At 45.7% G+C, this 27,052-nt stretch overlaps 1 protein-coding gene across 2 annotated transcripts in view; it reads left to right on the plus strand.

The window, feature by feature from the left end:
• The first annotated feature begins 21,951 nt into the window (after positions 1 to 21,951).
• HCFC2 (host cell factor C2) overlaps positions 21,952 to 27,052 on the plus strand; it is a 32,813-nt gene continuing 27,712 nt past the window's right edge. For both annotated transcript variants that reach the window (XM_080935789.1, XM_080935790.1), the window contains exons 1-3: positions 21,952 to 22,117; positions 23,685 to 23,833; positions 25,106 to 25,266. In XM_080935789.1, the coding sequence (XP_080791915.1) occupies positions 21,955 to 22,117; positions 23,685 to 23,833; positions 25,106 to 25,266 (473 nt within the window). In that variant the 5' untranslated portion in view covers positions 21,952 to 21,954. The remainder of the gene's footprint in view (positions 22,118 to 23,684; positions 23,834 to 25,105; positions 25,267 to 27,052) is intronic.

Consider the following 27,052-nt stretch of genomic DNA (forward strand, 5'->3'; position numbering starts at 1 on the left):
TCATACCACCCAAGGTCCTAGCCTAGGGAAAAGTACCACCCACAGAGGGCAGGTCTTTCCACTGCTGCTCCACCGCTGTTAACGTAATCAAGACACTCCACAGTTATGCCCATAAACCCATTTTGCACGTGACTCTCCATAACATTACGTTACAACTGAGATGGCATCACACATGTACAGCCTACTTCAAGACTGATTGTTCTGGCTGAACAAATGTGTCCAAATAGATGATTGTTTCTCTTCAGTTGTTTGTTTCAATCCCTTTTCAAAGGGAGCCTCGTTATCTTGGCTAGTAAATGTCATTTAAAGAAGTCTCTTTGATCTATAAAATTCAGAACCCATGTTTGTCTTCTTTAATGAAGAAGTGTTACCATTGTCTGGAATTCCCGGTGGAAACAGACCGTCCTTGAGTGTGCAAATTTTACACCCAATCTAATCATTCTTTCATCACTAAAAGCCCTGCTGCGATGTGCTGGGGATACACGGCTGAACAAGATGGCCGCGGCCTCCATCCTCACGGAGCCTTCACACCAGTGGTAAGAACGGATGCTAAGACATTGCTGATAAAACGGCTGGAGTAAGTGCTGAGAACTGCAGAGGTGCCAGAATGAAGTTAACTGGAGTGGGGGTTGCCACAGGAAGGAGAGGCCACCCGGAGGAAAAGGCACGGTTAGGAGTCAAAACTAGAGCAAGTGGAAGGGGCACACCAGGCAGGGGCACACCAGGCAGGGGCACACACCAGTGCAAAGGCCTCGTGGCTGGAAAGAACTCTGAGTGTTCAGTGTGCACACCGCGGAGGACTAAGGGAGTAAGGGATTGGCGAGGCTAGAGTGCCGAAGAGGACAGATCCGGTGGTGCTGGCGTCCAACCACACCCATCAGTCTTTGACCACGGTAAAGCCTCCAACCAGCAGTCTCGCAGATTCCCCAGGGTTCTGGGGAGATGGTTCGGTGGTTAGAGTGCTTGCTGCGCATGCGTGAGGATATGAGTTCACATTCTCAGCACGGACTTGTCTGGCTATGTGTCTGAAATCCACTTGTTGGGAGGCAGAGACAAGGGGAGCTCACCCGCTAGCCAGCCTATTTGCAATGCCAGGCTTGTGATTCATTGAGGGAGCCTGTCTCAAGGCAGTGAGGCAGAGTGATGGAAACCACCCGAAGTCCTCTTCTGACTTCTAAATATGGGTGCATGCACCTGCGCGCGCACACACACACACACACACACACATGCACACGCACGCACACAAACACACGTGTGCACACACACGCGCATACACTTACATGCATACATTCACAAGCACGCACATGCACACACACACACACACACACACACACACACTAAATTAAAATAAAAATATAAACACTCCCAAGGAAAGAGATTGGAAGCAAGTGGAAGTGCAAGATCATCCCCAAGGGCCAACAGTCTTTCAAGCTTGTTGCTTTCCCTTCAGAGTCTCTCGGACAGTACAAGCATGTAGTGGTGGGAAGCGACCTTTCGGGGTGTCCAGAGATGCCCTGGAGGAAAACACTGTCTTGTTTATTTTAGGACTTAGTGTTGTTTCCAGTGTCTTATGGTTGTGAATAGTACTTGTGTAAACACTTGGGCACAGGTTTTTGTGGGTGTGTGAGGGTACCCACGAGTGTCATGGCTGAATCATTTAGTATCTACATGCTTAGCTTTCTAGGAGCCCAGCTGTCATCAGGGAGGGGTCATCCGCACAGGTGGGCAAAGGGAGCAGAGATGACAAACAAGGGGTTTGGGACCCAGCGAGTACATACAGTGAAGACACACGGGGAACGGCCGCAGAGAGAGAGGCAGATCGGCTTTACTTGGGAGCATCCAAGACTTATACAGTTTTGGGGGATGGGACGTAGAAACATCCAGAATGGACAAAGGTCATAGGCTGAAGGTTTTGGGTACCAGAAAGCATCCTTAGCCTGAGAAGCATTTCAGGAATCTCAGGTGCTAGCTGAGCAGGTTCTTATCCAAAGGAAGGAAGTTGAACCTGTTATCTTAAGCAAGATGACTGGACATTCTTATGGTAGAGGCATGCGTGGGCTTGTGAGCTCCCTGGACAAGGTCACTGAAGGGAGTCCTCTGTTATGCACCGAGCTCAGAAGGTTATCTGGTCAATGGTAGACCTCGGCCTTAACAGTTTGCCCACAACCACCAATGTGTCTCCTGAGTGGAAACACTTCCATTTTGCATTGCTGCTGGCAAGGTAAGAGTTGCTGTGGTCTTCTTGGTACTTGTTATTACGGCTCTCACTTCAGCCATCCAATACATACATTGCACTGTGACTTGCTCTTCAATTTCCCCGTGTCCATCAATACTGGGCATCTTTTCATTTATCTTTTGCCACGTTCAGATACAGAAGTTTTTGTTTAAATGTTTTCACCATTTTTTTAAAAATTTATTTATTTGTTTTATGTATATGAGCACACTGTAGCTGTCCTCAGACACACCAGAAGAGGGTATCGGATCCCATTACAGATGGTTGTGAGCCACCATGTGCTCGCTGGGATTTGAACTCAGGACCTCCGGAAGAGCAGCCAGTGCTCTTAACTGCTGAACCATCTCTCCAGCCCTCTTTTCACCATTTTTGAAAGATTATTTATTGCCTGTTTTTGAATTTTCAAAGTCACTTATAGATTCTGGAGACACGCCCTTTGTTATATATGTGATTTGTAAATATTGTTCTACGGTGTGTAACTTTCTTGTGTTCTCTGGCTGAGTTTTGCTGTTCAGTGTCTTGCTATGTAGCCAAGGCTGGCCCCCCAATTTTCAGTCCTCTTCCATTAGCCTGCAGAATAGTGACATTACACCTGTGCACCATCACACCCAGCCTGATTTGTTTTTTTTCTGAAGACAAACACGGTCATGTAGTCCAGGCTAGCCTTGACCTCTGAGAGCCAGGATTACAGGCATGCTTTATTATGCCTGGTTTTCTTTGGTGTTAGAGATAGGACTTGGGGCCTCTTGAACACTAGGCAGGCATTCTCCAAGCTGAGCTACATCTTCACCCATTTGTGATCAGACCCAACTCATGACTTTTATTTTTAGCTTAATGTTTTAATCGATTGTTTTTGGAAATGTCACACAACCCGTCCCAATCTCGTTCACTTCCCAGTCCTCCCAGGTTCACCCCCGACCCTTATGACCGCCCCCAAAACAAAAGAAGAAAGAAAAATATCAAGTCCAATTTGTACTGCCCACATACTCACTGGAGCATGGTCAAACTCCCAGTGGCCAGCCCCTTAAAGATAACTGATTCCTTCCTCACCCCCCCACCCCCCACCGGAAGCTACCACCTGTGGAGAGCTGCACTTCAGCATCCCTGATACAAAGTTTAAGAGTTTTCTTCAATGCCCTCTGTCTAGGCTCTTTTTCTTTGGGTAATGAAGGGGTGTGGGAGGAGAGCTTGTCACAAAGCTTTCTATGCCTCCCCTCAGCTGTGAGTCTGAAACCATCCACAGCATCGCAAAGGAAGCCTCTGCCCTTTAGAGCCAGTGACAGTATGGATCAAGGACTTCTGCCCCGTTTCTAGCTACAGCAAGGAATAAGCCACCTCTGCTGCCTTTGTCTGTAGTTTCTCCATTTCTAACTCCCTCCTCCCGCCCTGTTCTGCCATCTTTCCTTCTAATCTCCTGAGTTCACTTTTTAAAAGCATCTTCCCATGGACCTGCCCTTCCCTCGTTTTTCGGGGGACACTGCAGTCTTTGCAGACTCCCCCGCCACTGCCTCATCCCCCCAAACCTTCCCAGCCTCCACGAGTCGCTCAGGCTTCTAGGAGCTGCTCGTCTTTGGTAGGTGTCAGCTTCAATCACAGCCATCGTCATCCTCGAAGCTGATGGCTTGTTCCTGGATCTGGTTCTGCCGCATCCGCTCTTCCACCTGCTCCAGCAGCTTGCAGATGCGGTGGACCGACTCAAATCACTGGATCTGGGCCAGGATGGCAGCCAAGTTGGTCAGCCCATGCCTGTGGCTTTTCCAGCCCACTGCCCATGCTGGGTGGGTCTCTTGGGCCTCCTTTTTTTTCCCTTTATGAATTATGCTGGGATATTATATTTAAGACTGGCCTAACCCAAAGTCAAGGTGAATTTCTCTTTATTATTTCTGTGTGAATTCTATAATTTAACGTTTATATTTTAAGCTCACTTGAAAAAAATAGCATGATGTATAAGTTAAGTTCTGGGTTTTGTTTGTTTGTTTGTTTGTTTTGGCTTTTGTTTTGTTTTGTCTTAATCAGATGGAGAGTTGGTTTTTCTAGGGTTATTTGTTTAAAAGTCTGTTCTTCCCACTGAGTGATGGTGATGTACACCTTTAATCCCAGCAGTTGGGAAGCAGAAACAGTTGTGGATCTCTGAATTTTGAGGCCAGCTTGGTCTACAAAGCGAGTTCCAAGATTTTCAAGGCTATATGCAGAGAAACCCTGTCTAGAAAAAAAAAGGGAGGGGGGAATAAAGAGAAAGACAAAGTTTGGTTTTCTTATGGAGTTTGAATTTTTTAATTTAATGTTTTTCAAGGATGAAATGTGTCCCCTCAGGAAGCAAGAGAGTCCACAGAGCACTGGGATTCTTCTACACTTTGCATAATGATGGCCACAGATCCAGACGTCTGTGATTGGCTAAAAAGTAAGGTATATCATCAAATAAAGTCCCAATAATGGAGCTGGGGAGAAGGTGTGGCATCCCATGAATGTGTGATGCATGCGCACCAGTATCTCCCACAATGCCTGCATGCAGACACAGGAGGGTAGCCAGGGCTTGCTGGCCAGCCAGTCTCGCTCTTTGTTCAATGGGAGACCTGATCTCAAAGGAATGACATTGGTGGTGTTGAAACAAGATACCCAATATCCTCTTTAGGCCTCCTGGTGCAACCCGGCCACACCTACCCACACACAGACCCTCCCACCATCACCTCAAAATGTACCAAGGTCAAGAGGACGAGAAAGGGCTGAATCACCATGAAAAGGTTTCAGTTAAACATGTCTCCTAATTCAAGTCCCATCACCTCCTGGAATCCTTGCATGATTTTTTTCTTTTTTTTAATTCACACTGAATTGGAGAATAGCTTAGTTAGGGTTACTATTGTGTTGAGGAAACACAGTGACCAAGGGAACTCTTATAAAAGGAAGCATTGGGGACTGGTTTACAGGTTCTGAGTATCAGTCCATTATCATCATGGTGGGAAGTATGGCAGCCTGCAGGCAGACAAGGCTGGAGATGTCACTTCGAGTGTTATATCCTGATCCACAGGCAGGAGGCAGAGACACCCAACTTAGTGTGGGATTTTGGAACCTCAAAGCCCGCCCCAAGATGACATTCAGGGCCACTTTCTAGGCTCAGGACCTGAACTGAGACTCCGAATTGATCTCTTATATGGCTTTTAAGCCTGAGATCCACAAACATCTGTGCCAAGCTATTCTACCAGTCAGTATTTAGGGACAGGGACTTCCTTAGGAACATGTCTTTGTTGTACACTTCTCCCGTTCCCAGTGGTTGGGGTATTCAGCTGTGGCAGGGGACTTGCTTTGTCTAACATTCTTGTCTTAACTTGTCAACCAGGATGTCAGTTACCATGTACATGTCTTTTTCTGCCATGTAATGTTGGATGTTAATTCCTGGGAGGTCTTGGGAACTTCAACTTTATTCGAGCCCTATTCACAATGGAAGTCTTATTCCCAACAGCTTCTTATATTGGTGCAGGTTGTCTCTCTTATGCTGGGGTCCAACCATAAAAGCTCATACACAGGGGAGTGTTGCCCGGCAGTTGGTTCGGGTCCAAGCTTATTGTGGCTAACCACACAAAGCAGTTCTACTGGCTTCTATTGTGATTGGTTTCCACCAAAGCACAGAACATCCTAGTAACAGCAGTAAAAGGATCAGAGAAAGTCTGCTCAGGAACAGCCCAGAGCAACAATTAGACAGGTAACAGTTGCCTGGGGCCAACAGAATGTAATGTTCCTTCCTGGAGAGGAACTTCTGACCTTTGACATTTGACTGGAGGCTGCACACAACAAACAAAAAGTTTCAGGAACCGGCGTTGGAGGCTCCGGCAGAGGAGAATGACGCATGATACACGCCGGGGTTTCCCAACCAGAGTGTGCGGAGCACTGATTGGCAGTGATCCAGGCAAATCTCATCCCCAGAGATCTGAGGCAAGTCTTTAATTTACTCTTACTATCCAGCCACACTATCCCTTTCATTTTCCTGGCCTCTTGGGCACACCCAGGGCTCAGCATGCCCCTGGGTGGCCCTCCCTCCCCCTTACTGAGACAGCACTTTGCATAGGGTTTCACGGTGTTTGTTTGCTGTTGTTTTCCATTTACCGCTCTAAGAGATGCCAATTTATTTAAGTTTTGGGAGGAATGTCACCTCAGAATGGCCTCAGGCCACATGGTTCCTCCTCTCATTTGGTGAAGGAAGCCACGTGGTACCTAGCGAGAAACTGAGTCCAGAGTTCCTGAAAAAGTTTCCTCCCTGGGCACCTTAACTTACACCAACACATCTCCCCATTGTTCTGGAATTGCTTGAACAAGGTTCGGTTTCTCTCTCTTTTCTTTTCTTTTTCCTTTTTCTGAAAGACTTTTACAGCAAAACCGGCTGCCCTGGAACTCACTACGTAGACCAGGCTGGCCTGGAACTCACAGAGACCCTCCTGCCTCTGCCTCCTGAATGCTGAGATTAAAGGTGTGTGCCACTATGCTTGGCTAGTTCAATTGCTTGCAGATACTTTGTTGTGGCAGATATGGTGTGTATATGGCAGGGGTGGGGGTCATTTGGGTCCATGGCTTCTTACAATTCTTAGAATTCTTTGTCAATTGGAGACACAATTCCCTATTTAAATGAGGAAATGTCGCTCAGAGACCCCAGACATACCATATCCTGCCTTTGGAATTCTCCCCCACAGAGTTCCTGCTTCCAAATTCTGAGTTTTCCTATTCTATTTGGCCTTCAGCCTCCTATCAAATGTCAAAGTCACACAATTGGTCAGTGCTAGAACAGGCATTGGCCATTAGAGCTTTGAAAATGTACTAACCCCAAGGTTCTGAAATTCTCTTTAGGGGCCAATTCAATTCAACCAGGGGTCAGTGAAATTAGCTGTGGGTCATGGAGTTTACTATGATGTCATTTCACTGTATGCAAGTAAGGTGAGCCAAGCTACTGTGACTATGAGATCCAACGAGTTAACTATCAAGTGCTGTCTCAGCTGCAGAAGGGGCTCATGTTTCCTTATCAGGCCACCACCTCAGAGATCTCCATAAGGTGAAACCAACAACTTCAGAAAATCGGCACAGGCATATGTGATAGAAAGGCCCAGCAGTAAGCTGAGGGGGAGGAACAGTCCTGAAGCAGATGGAGTGTAGGAAGTCCTAAGCCACGAGACATCTCCTTGAGATGCAGAGCATTCCCACATGAAGGCTGCTGTAGACAAAGCAGGTGGAGGGCGGAAGGTGGCCCTGTAATAGAGTGCTTGCCTGGCATGAGTTCGGTTTGAGGCATTGTGGGGAACAGGGCATGTTCAAATTGTACCCTCCTCATCCTCTTACAAGTTCATCTCCTCTCTGATAACATGGCTTCATGGGTCTCAAAATCCCAGTGGCAAGTACAATAGAAACTCTCCAGTCATAGGACCAAAGTAGATACCATTCTCCCACACGCCTGCCATGCTGCTAGGTTGGAAAGGGAGTCTTGCAGTCAGATGAACCGAGGTTCAAATCCTAGCTCCATACTTAAGACCCTTGCCTAAGAAAGTTGAGGTTCCTCACCTACACGGTGCCTATGACATCACTTTTCAACCACCAGTTTTAATAACTAATTCAGGGGCAAAAAAATAAACCTTGACAATTTAGCAAGAGGTTATTGAGAAATAAGAAATCCCCATCTCTAAATATCACCCTGAGATTAGTTATTAATTGCAAGAAGGATTTGTCAAGAATTGGGATGGAGAACCCCATCATAACAAAAATGAACAAACTCAGCATCTTCAACAGCAGGAAGAAATGGAGACTGTTTCCCAGGATGTGAGAAACACCAGGACGGTCCCTCCAACAGATGGCATTTCTTCTATTCTGTCAAGAGCAGGGCACGGTCAAGGCCAAACTGTGCTTCATTTGGAATCGTCTGGGCTTCTTTGAATGTGTGGCTGCCCTGAAAGAGAGCTAAAAGGCTGGCTGCTGTCAGCCTTGGTCAAAGAGGCTTGTTCTGCAGTGTCGTAAGAACTGCCAGACTCACACTATGTCACATCGCTGGGAACAGGTGACTGCTGAGAACCCAGCCATATGGGACATTTATAGAATGTGGGGCGCCGCCCGCACATTCTCCATTACAAGATGGTGCTGATATCCGGCTGGAGTTAGCAGTAAACAAGCCATGTGCGCACGTGCTGGGTAACTTTCCACTTCTTGAGCTCTGCCTCTTCCGTGGCGTCATAGGGCCTGATGAGTTTCAACCAATCAGGGGGCTCCGCGTCCAAGGCGAGGACTGATTCCTATATAAGGGGACGGGCTAGATAGTTCCCCACCCCTCTCGTTGGTCCCTCTCGGTGTTCTCGTTCGTGGTCTGGTTCGTGGGCTTGTCCGTCTTGTTCGTCTTGTTTGTCTTTTGGTCTTCTCCTTCTTCTTCGTCTTTTCGTCACGTGGAGCAAGTACTGGTTCTCGAGAGCAATAAAGTTTACCGCAGAAGGATTCTATTTCGTGTGCACAATAGAACCCACTCCAGGCTCAAGGGACATCATGGGAGAGGGGCGTGGGAAGAACCTAGAGCCAGAGGAAGGAGCCCAGTATCGCAGAACTAAGTGTCACGCTTCCTGATGTCAAATAATATCCCAACCAGTGTGACGGTGGCATAGAAACAGGCTCAGAGAAGTGGTACACAGCAGAGACGTCCATTAGGAACACGCACACAAAGTCGATTAACTCTTCACAAAGGTACCAGCAATGCCTAGCGGGGAGTGAGTGTACCACAGTTCAGTCAGAAAGTCTCACTGCTCATTTGCTCGAGATAAAAACAACAGATGTAAAGGTGGGAGGAGAGGACCAACTTCACAGAGTTGCCCTCTGACCTCTATAGGCAGGCATGTTCAGTGGTTAGAGACACTTAATGCTCTTGCAGTGAACCTTAGCTGCCAGGACCCACATGGCAGGTCCAGGAACTCTAGACCCAGGTAATCTCGTGCCCTCTGCTGGCCCCCACTGGCACTGTATATAGGCAAAACACTCATAAAGGCAATCAAAACAATAAATAAATCTGCCAAGCAAGGTGGTGCTCTGTGCTTGTGGCTTGAGATACAAGCTCTCCGCTTACGTTTCTGCTGTCATACCTGCCGCTTGCTGCCAGCGCGGACTCTTAAATCCTCTGGACCATGGGCCCAAATAAACTCTTTTTTTCGACAAGTTGCCTTGGCCGTGGTGTTTTATCACAGAAACTAACCCATAACTGATACACTCTGCAAGATATACAACATATGCTGTAACCACTGAGCCATCCGTACAGCCGCTGTGGTAGTTAATCTTGTCAGCTCAGCAGGATCTAGAAATCACCTAGGAGGCAAATCTAGGTGTCTGTAGGGGGTGTTTCCCCCCAGAGGCTTGATTAAGGCAGAAACATTCACTCTGGTAGTGACACCATCTTCTCATGGGCCAGGGTCCCAGACAGGATGAAAAGGAGGAAGAGGGCGGGGCATCAGCTCGTGGATCTGGGCTGCCTAAGAGCCGGTTCCCATACTGCTTGCTGCCTTGCCTTCCGTGTCACGTGCCCCATTCATCAAAAACAACCCCTTCTTCCTGGTTTGTTTTTGTTGGGTGACTTGTCTCAATGGCACAAAAAGTGAGACCAGTCATAGTGTATGAGGAGACTGGATTATCAAGGTTCCAGAACGATAGAAGATGGTCCACGGGTCCCATCTTCTCCCTCACACACTCCCTGCCCACTGTAACTCCCTCATTTCCGCCACCTTCAGTAAGCACACGTTCAGTCTCCTTCACTGTCCCCCATGTCTTTGGCTCCTACCTCCCGAACTTCACCATGAGCATGGTGGGACATCACAGTCTTTGGTTTCCTTTCTTCTCTCCTACCTTCCTCCTGAGGAACTACCATGTTTTAAACATTCACACGTCTCTGCCCCCAGCTCAAGCCTCCCATACGTTCTCCATATTCCTAAATCTCACCGGACACTCGGCATCACTGCCCGAAGGCATCCACGTGTTCCAGTCTGAGCTCCTGCTATTTCCCCTACAGCACCTATCTCCGCAGTCTCTTTCCCAAAGACTCGCTTCCTTAATTGTTCCAACGATAAAGCAGACTGGATTATCTCCCGCCTCTCTTATCTACACAAACGCCGACACTCTGCCTCTCGGTTCTGCTTTCGGGATACACCCAGAATTATCGCCGCCTCCAGTGCTACCTACACTGCCTTATCGCCCTTCTGCGGGTTTATAGCCAAGTAGCTGTGCTGAGCCTGGGAAGCTGCGACTCGGACTATTGTGCTGAGTGCTCTGTTCTGCTCAAAACCATCCCTGCTATCCCAGGTTTCTCAGGAAGAGCCAGAATGCTGCAGTGTTGCCCAAGAGATCTCACATGAGCACCCTGGGCTTTTTGCCAGACGAACTCCAGCCTCAGAGCCCCTCCGCCACCCCGAATCTGACACTGGGCCCAGCAATTCATCTCTTCTGTAGTTAACTCTACTGCCTGCTACAGAACTAGGCATCCCTCCCTGGTGTGGTGGTTTGAAGATGCTTGACCCAGAAAGTAGCACTGTTAGGAGGTGTAGCCTTGTTGGAGGAAGTGTGTCACTGTGGGAGGTGGGCTTTGAGACCCTCCCCCTAGCTTCCTGGAAACCAGTTTTCTGTTTGCTTTCAGAACAAGATGTAGAACTCTCAGCTCCTCCAGCGCCATGCCTCCCTGGATGCTACCATGATCCCACCTTGATGATACTGGACTGAACCTCAGAAGCAGTAAGCCAGCCCCAAATAAATGTTGTCCTTATAAGAGTTCCCTTGGAGAAAACTCTGTCTCCATGTTACATTCTGTTCTACTATACTTTATGCTTATGGTAACTAGTGGGATTTTAATGCATACTATCGAACCTCTAAAAGAATTGCCAAAATACTTTTAAAAAATCTGTACATGTATCTCTCTTCTTTAAATAAAGTTGTAAGGGAAAAAAAAGTCACAGTGAACTAAAAAAAAAAAAAAAAAAAAAAAAAAAAAAGAGTTGCATTGGTCATGGTGTCTCTTCACAGCAATGAAAACCCTAACTAAGACACCTGATTACTTTTCCTGCTCCCAGTCTGTTTCCCAGAATGATACATCAGAAGCCTCACAAAAGATGGGACACTTGTGTCTTTGTTCATAGATATGTGTTTAGCACCTAGCAATATAATCTCTCAAGAATAGTGGTAGGCCAGGATGACTGCGTAGCTTTTTAGCCAAACAGACACAAACACTGTGTGTTCATCATGAGACCCCTTTGCACCCTGGCATTTTCTAGTTCTTGTGCCTCACTTGTGCCGTCACTGCCCCTGATGGGTCACATCTCCTTACTGGTACTTAGGTCTCCCTTCCCATCCTACTTCACCCCCTTATTGACTCTGCAGTTACCTCCCACACAGCCTTCCAGCCCCCATCCCTGCCTTCTGGTCCCCACTTCTGCTATGAAGTCACCAAGAAATGTACACGAAGTTCCAGCAGCCTCCTTTCTTCTTTTTTTTGGAACAGTTGAAGAGTTAAAAGAGTAGAACACCCATGGTCCCACGTTGGCTCCAACGCCGCATACACACACACACACACACACACACACACACACACACTGCAGCATCACCCTTAAATATCTCAGCTCACCTCTTTAGATTTTTTTTTTTTTTTTTTTTTTTTGAGACCAGGTTTCTCTATATTAAAACTCTGGCTGTCCTGGAACTTGCCTCAGACTCCCGAATGCTGGGACTAAAGGTGTTCTAACATGCCCAGCTCAGCATGCCTCTTTTAGAAATTCTGGTAGGGTAAGGACTGGGGAAATGTGCTGACCACACAAGCGTGGGATCTGAGTTCAAATCCCTAGCACCTATGTGAAAAGCCAGGCACAACCATATGTGTCTATAACCCCAGAGTTATGGGGGAGCAGAGATGGAAGGATTGCTGGAGGGATGGATGGAGTGATTGCTTGAGGCAGATACTGTCTCAGGGGAGAAGGACGAGAATGACAGTTCAGGACATCTGACATTGTCCTTTGCCTTCCACATTCACAAACATGGGCCCACACACCTGCACGCGAATACACATACATAAAAAAGGAGTATACTAAGACACAAACCAAAGATATCCTCCTGCATAACCAAAATGCCATGATCACACCTAAGAAAAATAACATTAACAACATTGTCTAATAAGTAAGCCATACTCAACCCCCTTCACGCCAGTCTGGTGTCCTTGGGTTTCTGTCTTTAATGGTTTTTATCCTTTCCTTTTCTTTTAAGATTTATTTATTCATTGAACTCAGGACCTCTGTAAGAGCAGACAGTGCTCTTAATTAACCCTTAAACCATCTCTCTAGCCCCGATCTTGGATGTTTCCAGTTCAAAGAACTCACTATGTAGACCAGGCTAGACTTAAATTCTACCTGCCTATGCCTCCTGAGTTCTGGGATTAAAGGAATGCACCCCTACCCCCAGTCTTCATACTGTTTTCTAAAATTGTGATGTGCCCATGTCATGGTTGCTGTACCTGCATCTGTGATGCCTGAGGACAGGACTGTGACTCCCTGGTGGGTCTGTCTGTCCTTTCCTGAAGGTAGTTGGAATAAATGCATGAGAGAGAGGGGAAAGTGGCTCTTGTCAATTTGCTTCTCTCCCCGAGAGGAAGGAGACAGCTGATCACAGATGAGCCAGTGGTCCCATTCCAAGGCTAAAGGCAGAGGTTCTGGACAGGAAGTCCCACAGCTTTTCTAGGCTGAACAGTCTCTGAGTCATGTTTGCCGTGTGATAATAGTCAATAATCGTCCAGTGTAAAAAGCCTGTCATCCCGACTTCAGAACAGCCGGAGGTAGCCCTGGGAGGTTCTAAATGTCAATGATAGAACAAAGAACTCCCAAGGCAAAGTAGTGAACAGCAGCAGCTTCAAGAGGAGAAAAAGACCGAGGGCCTCAGGCCTTGCCTAGGACTTAAAGCAGAGCACAGAGAGCTGGGTTAGAGCTGAGAAACGATGGCAGATGTTTAAAGCCCCCAGCCCTGGGGACGGTGCACGAACAGCTGCCTTAGCAGCTCCCGTGAAGATCTGAGAAGAGTTTTTTCAGACCAGGCAGTGGCCAAGGCTACATTAGCTCTGTTTTGGAAGAAAATACAAAAGTGGGAAGAAAAAAAAAAAAAAACCCTCAAAATTCAGGGCCCCAAAGATTTATTTTACATATCAGTGCCAATCAGTTGCTAGAGGATGTAGGGGTTGCCAACTGAGTGAGAAATCTAAAGTTACCACCATATTCTTATTTTAGAAGAGTAGAGATAGTGATTGATTAGTCAGATCTGCTATGGGTGCAGGTAGAAGCTATAAAGGACCCGGTAGCACAAAGGTAAGAGGGAAATAAAGGCAAAGGTGCCCACAAGCTGTTGTCGAATGATTTCAACATTATAGACTATGTTTAATGCACTAGGAGAAATGCCATGATCTGTGTAACTGAACAAGAGATACCTCAAGTGATGTGAATGTCTCCCATGGGGCACGATCACTCCTACCATCTCCCAAACTGACAGAAGAATCAAGTCCTAAGCACTTGAACTTTGAAACCACCAGCATAGCATTTAGAGGAAGAACCCTTGTGGCTGCTCACCAGGAGTGCTATCAGATAGGATTTCATAGAGGAGCCAGAATGAAAACAAGTGTGGTCAGAACAGGGGCGGGGGGGGGGGGCAGAGCATGAGCCAAGCCACGTTCATGTATGTGATAGAATGGCTCAAGTTTGGAGACCGACATGTGCTAAATGTCCTTAAGTGGCATTCATTGTTGAGACACTTCTCAGGACCTTTAACATGATTTTCTACTTTGTGCTCCTTCTCCCATGGAACTATGTCTTCCTGAACATTCTTTGAAAAACCCTGACATCAAGGAAGTAATAAGAGAATGATGTTTTTAGGGAATGACTGATGAAATGGTAGCTTAATTGAACATCCCTTCAGAGAGGAGGATGGGGAACAAATGTAAGAGAGAGGAGGGAGTTGGAGCGGGAGGTAATCTTGTGGAGGGATGACGAAAGCGGGTCCTGGGAAAAAGACATGTTAGGAACACTTGAAACATCAGAATGTCAGAGGAACAATGAATCAGGGCAGGGACCTGCCCAGTGTAACACATGTCACTCCTGTGACCTTCACTGTCATTATCAATCAGCATTGTCAGGGAACTGGACCCTGTGTGTCACATATTACTTTGTATCTGTGTGTCACATATTACTTTGTATCTGTATGTCACATACTACTTTGTATCTGTGTGTCACAGGCTACTTTGTATCTATGTGCCATGTGTCACTTTGTATCTGTGTGTTGAATGTTACATTGTGTCACTTTATTTGCAGGTTTTTTTGCAGATAAGGAAACGTAGGCACATGGAGATGCTATGACCAGAATCAGGCTTATGAAAGTCTTCCCAGGTGGCACACAGCCCACACTTTCATTACTGTAGGGCACAGCTCTGTTGTTGGCTGTATCAGATGGAGGACTAGAATGCCATTATGTAATACCAAAAGGATATTGCACAGAAGTGCAATACAAAAACATTTTGAGAAGAAAAAGGCAAAACCAACCCACCAGCATCCCATTGGCCAGCAGGCTGCATGGGCCAAACATCCCGCACGCACTGCTAAAGGGAACATAAGTTAGTCTTTGGATGTTAAATCAAACACTGTGACTCCTGTATCACAACAAACCCACAGAATTCTACAGCTACCAGCTTTCTTACTGGATATGGAGGCTCCAGAAGAGTTTCTCAGGACAGATTCCAAAACCATGAATCATAACTCAGTTAGGTCATTTTGACTCAGAAACAGACTCACATTAAATGCGAACACAGATCTCTGTCATGTCTAACTTCTGATCTCCAAGCTTAAAATCCAATGCAAACAAACAAACAAACAAACAACAGATCACTGCGTCTTGCATTTGCTATGATCGAAAGATTCTTTAAGATGTTCCATTACAAACTAGGGGGCTTCTGGAGGCTGAGGCTGTGATTTACTTCTTTGAGTTCACAGCAAAATAAACAAGTGCCGTAGACATTGGAGGCGAAACGGAAAGAATATCTGGCTTGTTATTGCTCTGTTTACCTGGTGGGTGTGAGGGTAGGCTTTTAGGTAACTTGGTCCAGAGCCGCTGCAGCGCTGAGCGGTCGAACTGCGGCTGGCCTGACGGGATGGCTAAGCTTCCCGATGTTTCTGCTGCTTCCCAGATCCCATTGGAAATTTCAACAGCGGGCAGGCTGTTTCTGAGAGTGTGCCTCAGCCGTCCCCACCCACCTCCGCTTGCGTTGACTGAACAGCTCAGGTTTCTTCCACTCCTTCAGCCGCTGGGAATCCAAGCCTTGTGCAGGCTGCTCCTGAAACCACTTCCAGATGTGCAGGGCAGGTTGGCTGGCCGGGGCAGACTTCCTCTCTCGGCTTTCTCTTGCAGCCTGTGTGTGAAACTCTGTCCAAAACAGGGATGTTCTGGAGTAAAAGATGCAAACCCAGGGAAAAGCAAATGTACGGAAAGTGAATGTATACCGTTACACACACACACACACACACACACACACACACTATACAAACTGTAATGATTCCAAGTCAAATGAACACATCAGCATATATTCTGTGCATTAGATTCCCAGAGTAAGGTCGTCTTTTTTTTTTTTTTTTTTTTTTTTTTTTTTTTTTTTTAACATATTCACTTTATACCCTGCTCACTGCCCCTGTTCGTATGATCACCTTACAGCTGTAAGTTTGTACCCTTTGAAAAATACCTACCCACTTTCCCTATCCTGCTCCCATCTCTGGGAAGCATTGTTCTACTCTTAGTTTCTTTAAGTTCAACATTTTTAGATTCTTTAAATAAGCTCTCCTAGTATTTGTCTTTCTTTGTCTGGCTTATTTCACTTAACAGATTGTTAAGGTTCATCTATATTGTTCAGGGTCTTCTTTTTCTCGCTGAGTAATAGCCCGGTATCCATGGTTTCCGAGTCCAGTCACCCATTACTGGACACTCAGGTTATTTCCATAGCTGGGTTATTGTGAGCAGTGTTCAGTGAGGACTGAAGCACAGGTCTCTCTTCATGGGCTGGGCTAAGCAGAAGACAGCTTGCCTGATGGATGTGAGGTACTCAGTTCAGAACCAGAACCAAAACCAAAACAGGTGTTTCATCGACATATTGATTTCACGTCTTTTGATGTATACCAAGAAATGGGGGTCACTGGACCACACTGTGATTTTGCTTTTGTTTTTGTTTTTTAACTTGTGTGTGTGTGTGTGTGCATGCTCATGCATCTTATAATGAACATGTAGACATCATCAGGTAACTTATGGGAGTCAGTTCTCTCCTTCACCATGTGGGTTCTAGGAATCAAATTCTGCCCTTAACCTTAGCAGGAGGTTCCTTTACCCACTGAGCCATCTTGCCAATCCTCTGAATTTTTTTGAGGAATGTTCATACTATTTTTAGTACTTGTACCACTTTTATTATTAATATTGAATAGAGAAACTCTTAAGGTATGAAAGAGGGAAAGAATTATAAAAGTTATTTGTAACTTTGCACAAACGCGACAACTGGCACTTTGCTTGTGGCCTCATGATTTAATCCTTCCCCACTTTATTCCTTCTGGTAGAAATGGCCTCGACTATCTTACCTGGACAGCAATGTCTGCAGATACAGTGCCTCTGCAGTGTCCTGCAGCTAAGGGAGGTGTGCGAGTGGAAGTCTACTGTCTGGAGCTTCCTAGAAAGCTCCCATTTTCCTGGCAAAGGACCATTTGGAGCCTTGCCCTTTTTTTCCTGTCTGACATCCAACCTTGATGCTGGAAGTGGAGTAGCCACTTCTTTCTGAGGATCAAAGGCCCACACTGTGTTTCCACAGACGGCAGCACAAGCTGTGAGAGATTACAGTTAAATAGGTCAGATCCTGACAGCACACATAGCTCGCTGCAATCTCGGTGGAGATTTTAAAGGGGACTCTATGCAGCTGTCAGGAGACAGAGGCAGAGGCAGGCTGACCTCTGTGAGTTCAAGTTCAGCCTGGTCTTTGAAATGAATTCTAGGGCAGCCAGGGCTACACAGAGAGACCCCATCTCAAAATAAAAAAGTAAATAAATATAAAGGAATAATTAACTAAAAAGGACACTTTTTGAAATTGTCGTTGGGGATGAGGACATTAAATTAAGTGATAGCACAGCATCTTGGGGTTAGCAAGGGCTGGGAGCCATTACAGTCCTTAGCCCAAAGGCTCCTGTGTCTTAGTTTTTATTTTTTGAAGTGGACATCTTACAAATGGATATTAACCCATAAAGTATGGGATACACTACAATCCACAGACCCAAATAGCAAGGAGGGCCCAAGGGAGGATGCTTGAGTCTTTCTCAGAAGGGAAATAAAGTAGACATCAGAGGTGGATGGAGGGAGGGAACTGGGTGGGAGAAGGGGTGAGGAGAGGTATAGAAATGGCCATCAGGTGTAGGGAGAGCAGGGGAGAGAGGAAGTCTGTGGGGGGGGGTGACTCTAGCTGAGACTCCTAGCAGTGGGGGACATGGATCCTGAAGTGACCACCTCCTGTTCTCAGCCAGGACTCACAGTGAAGGGACAAGGACAGCAATACACCCACAAAACCTTCGGCCCCAAATGTGTCCTGCCTACGAGATGTGCAGGGACAAAGATGGAGAAAATGGAAGGAATGGCAGCCAGTCCCTGACTCTATGAAGGATATGCTGTTATGCTTGCAGACAGGAGCCTAGCATAACTGTCCTCTGAGAGGCTCCACCCAGCAGCTGATGGAAATGGATGCAGAAACCCACAGCCAGACATTAGATGGAGATTGGAGTCTTGTGGAAGAGTTGGGAGGATTGAGGGACCAGGGGCGACAGGGACTCCACAGGAAGACCAACAGAGTCAGCTCATCTGGACTCCCAGAGACTGAACCACCAACCAAAGACCGAGCATGGGCTGGATCTAGGACCCAGAACATGTGTAGCAGTTGTGCAGTTTGGTCTTTATGCGGGCCCCCCAACAACTGGAGGGGTAGTTGTCCTGCCTGTGGATCCCATTCCCCTAAATGAGTTTCCTTGTCTGGCCTCAGTGGAGAGGATGTGCCTAGTCCTACAGTGACTTGATGGGACCCTCCCCCTTCTCAGAGGAGGAGGGGGGAAGGGGGAGAGGAACTGGGAGAAGGGAACTGTGATTGGGTTGTACAGTGAATACATAAATAAATTAATTAAAAAACAAGCAAACAAAAACTAAAGTTTAAAAAGGAGCATCAGCGGTCTGGAGAGATTGGTCAATGATCAGAGCACGGTTTGCTCTTACAGAGACCAGAGTCTGATTCCCAGTACTCCCGCTGGGACAGCTCCCAACCACCTAGAATTGTAACTCCAGAGAATCTGATGCCCTTTTCTGGCATTTTATTGAGGTTTCCTGTACACATACACACATGCACACACCCACACACTTAAGAATAATTTTTTAAAATCTTTTAAAAATAAGACAGTAATCATATTGTAATAAATAGGGTATACTATATAGCCAGCAATATAGGCTGTATTGCTTAGGTATGCTCCAGAATTCTCTACAGTATTATACCATGATATCACTTCATGCCATTTGCTTACTGATGCTTTTCTCTCAGGACGTAGGCTCATGGCTAAACATAACCCCTGCCCTTCATGTCCACTTTTACTCTGTTATCATTAAACCATGTGTCTGCACTATTCTATTAGTTGAAGGCCAACTATCATTTCTTCTTGCCAACCCGACCAGCCTTTGCTGAGTCTGTTTAAAATGTCTTAGGTGGTCTCTCTATCTTTCTTGACTCATTATTTTTGACAGTTTCACGTCTGGATTTGCTTTGATGATGAGCATGCCCTATTACCTTCTTGTCTCTCTCCTGCATCCTGCTGAACCTTTCCTTCTTGCCAGCTCTTCTATTTTCTCTCTTCTATTTTCTTATCTTGTGTGTGTGTGTGCCCCACTGAATTTAATTGGGGTTACTTCATGAAAAGGAGAAGGAGGAGGTTTGAACTCACGGAAGCGGCAGTTACACTGTGTAAGAATGGACCTAGCAATGTGCCTTTTTGGATGGTGGGGGTAGAGGATCCTAAAGACCACCCCTTCCTAAAGAGCTGCCTGCAGTTAATGGGTGAGGGAGAGACATTGTTTTCAGATAATATCTACTAAGGTCAATGAAGGAAGGAAACATTTTGTAGTAGCTGATGAATCACTACACTGGGTCAAGCTGATAGGATTTTTTTTTTTTTTTTTTTTTTCCTTTTCCTTTGTCTCTCATGGCTGGCCTCTAAGACACCACACAGGGAGGTGGAAATGACAACAGTTGCTCGATCCCTCTTGTTTGATGGACCCAGTTGTGGGTTATTTTCTTGTCAGCTTAAGCTTCAGTGCTTTGGGCTCTTTCTCCTACCTGGTAAACTGCAACAATGGCTGTTCCACCCAAGTCTTGGCATTGGGTTTCCTGTCTCCCACATGTGTAACTGGCTTTCTTCCTTGGCTCTTGAGTCTTAAGTCTCTGTTCTGGTAACATGGTTAGATCACACATGGCCTAGAGCCCCGCCTCGCTCCTCTCCTTGCCTTGGCTACAGCTCTAACTAAGAACCACAGCCACAGCCCTATGACTTGTAAATAGATTTCTCAGCTACTGCCTGCCTCTCTCATCTTGAGAACAATGCCTGCTTAGACCCCTCTGTTCTTGAGCCTGTCTGCTAGGATTCCCCAACGTCTTCAACTGAGACCTTGCCAATTACAGTCAGATGTCTGCCACACCCTTGCACACTAGTCTCTTGCTCTACAACTGGCTCTTCAATGCCCTGTCACTAAGGAATAGAATTGGGAGAAGTAGTAATACAAGGATGATAGAAATTATCATTTTAGTGAGCGGCAACTGTGTGGGGGACAAGGCCCGAGGATGCCACATGTTCTGGCAACGGCTCCCAGAAACAATAGTCTGTTCTCTGCACTTCCTCTCTCCCACTCATTCTTCTGCTCCCTCCAGCCTCTTTCTCCTCCTCCACTGCAAGTATTTAACTCTAGGCCAATAGCAAACCAACTAATTTGCAAATCCAACACTTCCTCCTCCTACGTGAACTTTGTGTGGCTTCTAAAGGAAATGGAACATTAATAGCCTAAGAGGTCAAAAGGGAACTTGGCGAGGACTGATATTTAGAAGCCACAGGCAAAGGGAGGTTCATAAAGGTGGAAGTGGTTTTCAAAGCCAAACCCATAGAACAAGTCTCCAGTTCCCCTTTGCCTTCTGTCATAATCTTTTAAATGCTGGTTTCTTAGGGGTGTAGTTCACCCTCCTCCTCTACTGTCTAATCTTCCCTTCAGATGTTACCTATATTGGTTTCAGACTATGTTCTCTCTGTGAGACAATTCTAATGATTTTTTTTTCTTTTTTAAGATTTTTATTTTATGAATTTTTATTTTATTTTATGAACCACAGACATGCCTGGTACCAGAAAAGGGTATAGATCCCCCAGAACAGGGGGTTCCAGATGATGGAAATCAAATCCAGGTTCTCTCTCTCTCTCTCTCTCTCTCTATCTATCTATCTATATCTATCTATATATATATACACACATACATACATATATTATATATATTTTTTTTAATTATTTTTTTGGATACAGGGTCTTTCCACTTAGCTCTGGCTGACCTCGAGTTCACCATGTAGACCAGGCTGGCCTCATATTCTTACTCCTGAGTGCTGTTCAACTATTTTAAGGCACTAGGTTCATGGAACTTTGACATAGAAGGCCTATGAAACAGGTTCTTTCCATATTAATACTGTTGGCAACTTTTAAGGGTTTCCTCCTTCGTCTTTTTGTCTAAGAATATTAACAACATAAAAAGAAGCCTCAGCATGAAACCCTGATCTGCTGTGAAGGTCAATATTGTCAACTTGATACTATCTAGATTTACTTAGAGACAAGCCTGTGGGCGGGCCTATGAGGTTATCTAGATTAGATTAATTAAGGCGAGGTTGGAATAAATTAGGGTAGGAATAGACAGGGCTGCCATCCTGGATTAAATAATAAGGCAGCCGGGTTCCAGCATCTCTGCAGGTGAAATTCCACCAGCCACTTCCAGCCCATGTCTCTTCATTATGATGGGCTTCTCAGTGAGCAGAAACAAACCCTTCTGTCCTTCAACAGGGTATTTTATCACAGCCACAAGACAACTAAGACACCTGCTTAAATCAAATGAACCAAAAAGCACCTTTTGGGGTTAACTTTTGCTGTCTAGGCCTGTCACCTCCAATTCTGAGCTGCGCTCAGACCTTGCTCTTAGCCACCACCATCCCATTCCTGCAGTCTGGGGGCTGGGAGGACCCTCCTTTGAGATGACAGATTGGCCTTAGGCGCTTCCTGTGCTCCCAGCACTTGGGACCTACATGGCAGCTATTCTCCCGTGCCAGGGATAACAGTTTAGAGGGTGTGACACTCCCACACGGAGGATGCTCAAAGCAGACTTAAAGGACAAGACTTCACCTTCCTCCCGGAACACCCCACGGGAAGCCACGGGAGAGGAGGGTTGGCAGGGTTGGTGGGAGGGGCTTCATCTTGGCAGAGCCCCAAGGGCCACGTCGCCACGGGCTAGGGGGGCGGGGCCCGCGGGTCACGTGCCGGGCCTCCCGCGCACAGCTGGAGGCGGCGCTCGTCTTCCCCACGAGCCGTGGAGCCCGTGGCGCGCGGGGCATTGTGGGCCGAGGGGCGGGGGTTGGGAAGATGGCGGCTCCCAGCCTCCTTAACTGGAGGCGGGTTTCTTCCTTCACCGGGCCGGTGCCCCGCGCCCGGCACGGACACCGAGCCGTGGCCATCCGGGAGCTGATGATCATCTTCGGCGGGGGTAATGAGGGCATCGCGGACGAGCTGCACGTCTACAACACCGGTAGGCGGTGGCTCCGCGACCCCGCCTCGGGACCGCGGAGGGGGAGGGGAGGCGCGGTGGACGCGGGCCTGACAGCTGTCACCGCCGGGTCGCCGCTTCCCCAGCCCGGCAGGCGGCGGGGGAAGATCGGTTGGGTAGCCCGAACTCGCAACGGGCTGGAAGGCGGCTCGATGTTCCCGGTTCCGCAGGCTGGCCGTGACCCCGCCGGTAGACAGCGAGACACCCCGGCCCATCCCTCCCCGCGGACCCGAGACGCGGGTTCCACGGGCTGGGCCTCTCCCCCAGGGCTGGTCACTTAAGCAGCGGAGATCCCGCCTATGTCAAGAACAAAACCCACCCCAAGCCAGGCCTCGGTGGTCTTTGCCTTCCCCGACCCCCCTCAGAACGAACAGAATCCAGGGGCGGGGAGGCTCTTCTAGCTCTTTGGCTTCGGTACACTTAGTACCGGGCGGAAGCCGGCAAGACTTTCTCGGTCGAAACTGGCGGCGGAGGGAGTTGTGGGTGAATCGGACTGGTCCCTGCATAGCAGATGTATGTAAATGTATATGTCTGTCTTTCCGGGCTGGTCCTCGCAAAGAGGACTGTCGTAGCTTAGGCACCACAGCAGAGCGCGAAGTGTCGAAGCTTTGACCTCCGTGCTGGTTGGAGGTTTATTTTCTCCACTTAAAAGTAGTCTAGCAATCGTAGGTAGCCAGTAAGACTAGTTACTGGATTTGGCTACGATATAGTTCACAATCAACAACTTTGGTGAATCAACTTGATCACTAAAAGCTAAAGACAGTAGAAGAAATTTTGTTAATTTTGATCTGCCCCAGTACTCTAACAGAAAAAGTTTTAAAGATGGTTGATCTGGGCTTAGAAGAAATTGGGTCTGTTTTGGATTTTGCGTTGTCAGTTGTTAAAAATCAGCATTAAAGTTATCAAGTCTTTCTAAATCTCAGGTTTTCCACTTCTATAACGGGGGTGACATTCACCAGGATTTTTCTAAGAGTTAAATGATGAAGATCAGGTTTTCTTCTTCCCTCGCTCCCTCCTTCCCTCTTTAAATACAGGGTTTCTCTGTGTATCCCTGGCTGCCCTAGACTAGCTGTGTAGTCAGACTGGCCTCGAACTCACATAGATCAGCCCATCTGCTTCCCAAGTGCTATGCTAGGATTAAAGGCACCTGCCACCATTGCCTGCCCTAGATCTGGGTTTTCAACAGCAGCATTGTTACATTTGGGGACTGGTGATTTTCGGCTGTGGATCTCTACCTTGTATGTTGTAAGATGTATGCTGGCATCCTCAGGCTCCACTCACGGCTTGGTAGTAGCACCTTCATCCCAGTTGTGACGACTAAAAACGGTTTTGCGCATTGTAAAATCAGTATCCTTGGGGGAGTAAAAGAATCCCCAATTGAGAACTGTTGGAATAAAGGATGGATATGTATGTGTGTATGTATGTATTATGCATGTAAGTATGTATATATACATACTTTGATCATTTGTGTAGATCCTTTGATATATTTATCAAACTCATGGAGTGTGGTAACTTTCTTGTTTTAATTGATTTTATTTTTTTCAATTAGTTACAAATCAGTGGTTCCTACCAGCTGTTAGAGGAGACATCCCTCCAGGCTGTGCAGCCCATGGATTTGTCTGTGATGGTACTAGAATCCTAGTATTTGGGGGAATGGTTGAATATGGAAGATACAGCAATGAATTATATGAGTTACAAGTAAGTGTATCTCACGTTTATTGTTTCTGTCTGAAGTGCTAATGAATTTGTCATCGTTTTTAAAGAGATTACAAATATCAGTACAGGTACAGTAAGAGATGCTTCACATTTTATAACTTCACTGACAAGTCGCCTAGAGCATAAGGAAGTCTGGCCTTCAGCAGTACTTTGACTGTCTCTTGTTGAGGCTTCTGTGTCTGGTGCAGCTAGCTGTCCTTTAACCTACAAGACAAGCACCTCCCGCTGATGACAGCAGATTGCTGGGCCCTGCCCCTAGGTGTTTGGAATCAGTTTTGTCTGTGCTGGCGCCCAGACATTTGCATTTCTACCACCTTGTCCACGTCTCAGCGTGAAAGGGATAGTTTCCTTTTACTGTGGGAGCTCTCCTCCATAGTCATGCAGAACAAGGTTCCAGTTTCACACAGGCTTGCTAAATTTGACTTGCTTGTCAAGCCAGCCAGTCCTTGTTGACTATTCTTGCTTGTTCCAGGACCCTGGTGGTGGTGAGGGTATCACCACTTGGCATGTGAGAATGGGTTGTGCTTCCAGCTAGTTTAAAATAGAGAAGTTCCCATGGCCAGAAGAATACATTTTGGAGTTTGATTTGTTAAGTGAGTTTGGGCTACTTAAAGGTTATTTAGCATTCATGGTTTATCTAACATCTAAAAGCAAGCTTTTATAAATTATATCCACCCTTAAAGTTCTACATACAAATACTTACTTTTCACTTGGAAAAAAATACAAGTGATAGTACTTACAATTACTATTACTAATTATTATAAGTTTATAGACGATTTCCCCAAATATCTATTAACACATACACATATATACCTATAGCTTTGTGAGACAAATTTCACATAGTCCAGGCTGTCCTTAAATTCACTCAGTAGCCAAGGTTAGCTTCCAACTCCTGATCCTCTTGCCTTACAAATTCTGGGATTCCCACAGCCATCCTTACTCAGATGTGCCTTTTTAACCACTTCTCTGAATGTGGTGCACACCTTTAATCCCAGCACTTGAGAGGCAGAGACAGGCAGATCTCTTGAGCTGGCAGCCTGGTCTACACAGCGAGTTCCAGGACAGCAAGGGCTAGCTACATAGTGAGACCTCGGTTCAACAAACAATTCAGAAATTAGCCACTTACTTGCTATTTGTCCCCAGAGGAGCCTGTGGGATGTTCTGGAGATTCAGGTGTATTGCTGTGGTGCTTCACTGTTGAGAGTATAGAAAAAGAAATGTTTCCTGCTTTTATATGAATATGTTCTTTTTTAGGCAAGTCGTTGGTTATGGAAAAAAGTGAAACCCCAGCCCCCTCCTTCTGGTTTACCTCCTTGTCCTCGGCTTGGACATAGCTTCTCTTTATATGGTAACAAATGCTATTTGTTTGGTGGTTTGGCAAATGAAAGTGAAGATTCAAATAATAATGTCCCCAGGTACGCTCTCTTGTAGACCAAGTGCTTATTTTATATTTAGGTTAAAATATTTATCTTTAGTTGTCGTAAGGCTTAAGCTTAGATTTTATATTTGAAACTAACAATAAACACGTTTTTACGTATTTATGCTTTCTTAGTCCCTAGAGAATAATTTTTACGCTTTTTCTAATCAGAAATAATCTTATTAAATTGATACTTGTATAATTGATTATGCCAGTATCTTTGTATGTCTTGAGCTATAACTCACGTTAAGTGGGTTATACACAATACCAAAACAATAACATGGTTATTTTAAAATTTGTTTTTGTCTGAAAACTTGGTATAAAATATGGTTATTAAATGAAAGCCATTGTTCTCATATTTCATACATTCTGTTAGGCCATATTACAATTGGAAATACTGTCCTCTTTATCCAAAGACAATCACTGTCTCTTTTCCTTTGTGCTTGCTTTTTATTTTTATTTGATCTTTTCTATTTTTAACTTTCTTTTGCTTTTTCTTTACATGCTCTTTATTTTATTTTATTTTATTTTTTGTGTAGACCAGGCTAGCCTCAAACTCAGAGATCCGCCTGCCTCTGCTTCCCGAGTGCTGGGATTAAAGGTACTTGCCACCACCACTTTATTTATTAGGTTTTTCCATGCAGGGTTTCTCTGTGTAACAGAGTCCTGGCTGTCCTGGATTCTTTGTCGATCAGAACACACAGATCTTCCCGTCTCACCTCCTGAGTGCTGGAATTAAAAGCATGCACCACTCTACCCAGCCAATTTTTTTACTTTTCAAACCTAGGTGAATTCCTAGATTTGTCTGGATGGCGTTGTAAATGGGTTTGATTTCCTACTTTCATGTTTGCATTATTCATTCCTAGAATATTGACTTTCTGTCTATAACCTAGGTGACATCATTTCTTCTTAATTATTTTCAAGGATTAAAAATTCTTTTTTGGACTTAAAAGCAAATAAGTTTTCTTATTTATTGTTTAAATAAGAAAACATTTTCTTTCATGTGTTACAAATATTTATTCTGTTTTTGTTTGTTTGTTTGGTATTTTTGAGACAGGGTTTCTCTGTTTGGCCTGTGTAGCCCTGGCTTACCTGGAACTTACTCTGTAGGCTGGGCTGGCCTCTAACTCACAAGAGATTCACCTGTCTTTGCCTCTTGAGCGCTCTGGAATTAAAGTAGTTCATCATCACTGCCAAACTACATGTAATAAATATTGTTTTCTAGGTCTTTGCTTTAAACAAGTTTGTTTTTCTGAGTTTGACAACATTTTCTTTTACTGTTTTGTGATTCTATATCTTGTATAAGAAGACAGTCTTTCCCGAAAACTGTAAAGAGTAATACTTCTGTAATTTCTTCTGATCCAATCATTTCTTTTTACATCAGTGTTTTCGTAGTTACTTTTGTGAGCACTTCAAGGCTTTCTCCTCTTCTTCCTAGTTCACTTCTAGTAATTCCAGTACTGAAGCAAACCATCTCTTGTCATCCCTTTAAAACAGGGCCTCATATAGCCCAGGCTAGCCTCAAACTTGGTATGTAGCTAAGGGTGGCCTCGAATATTACATCCTCTTGCTTCTGTCTCCTGCGTGCTGGGATTGTATGTGACCACACGAGGGCTTCATTCTCCCAGCTGTTCTAGAGAGGCATCCTACCATCTGAGCTGGAGCCCTGCCCTGGCGTGTTGTGATTCCTGAATAACTGGGTCTTTCCAAAGACTTCTGGATTTACAAGCTACACTTTGTGAGCCAAACTATCTTTGTTTCTTATTTTTGTTAGTGAAGTTTTA

Source organism: Micromys minutus, assembly GCF_963924665.1.
Source record: "Micromys minutus genome assembly, chromosome: 22".
Taxonomy (NCBI): domain Eukaryota; kingdom Metazoa; phylum Chordata; class Mammalia; order Rodentia; family Muridae; genus Micromys; species Micromys minutus.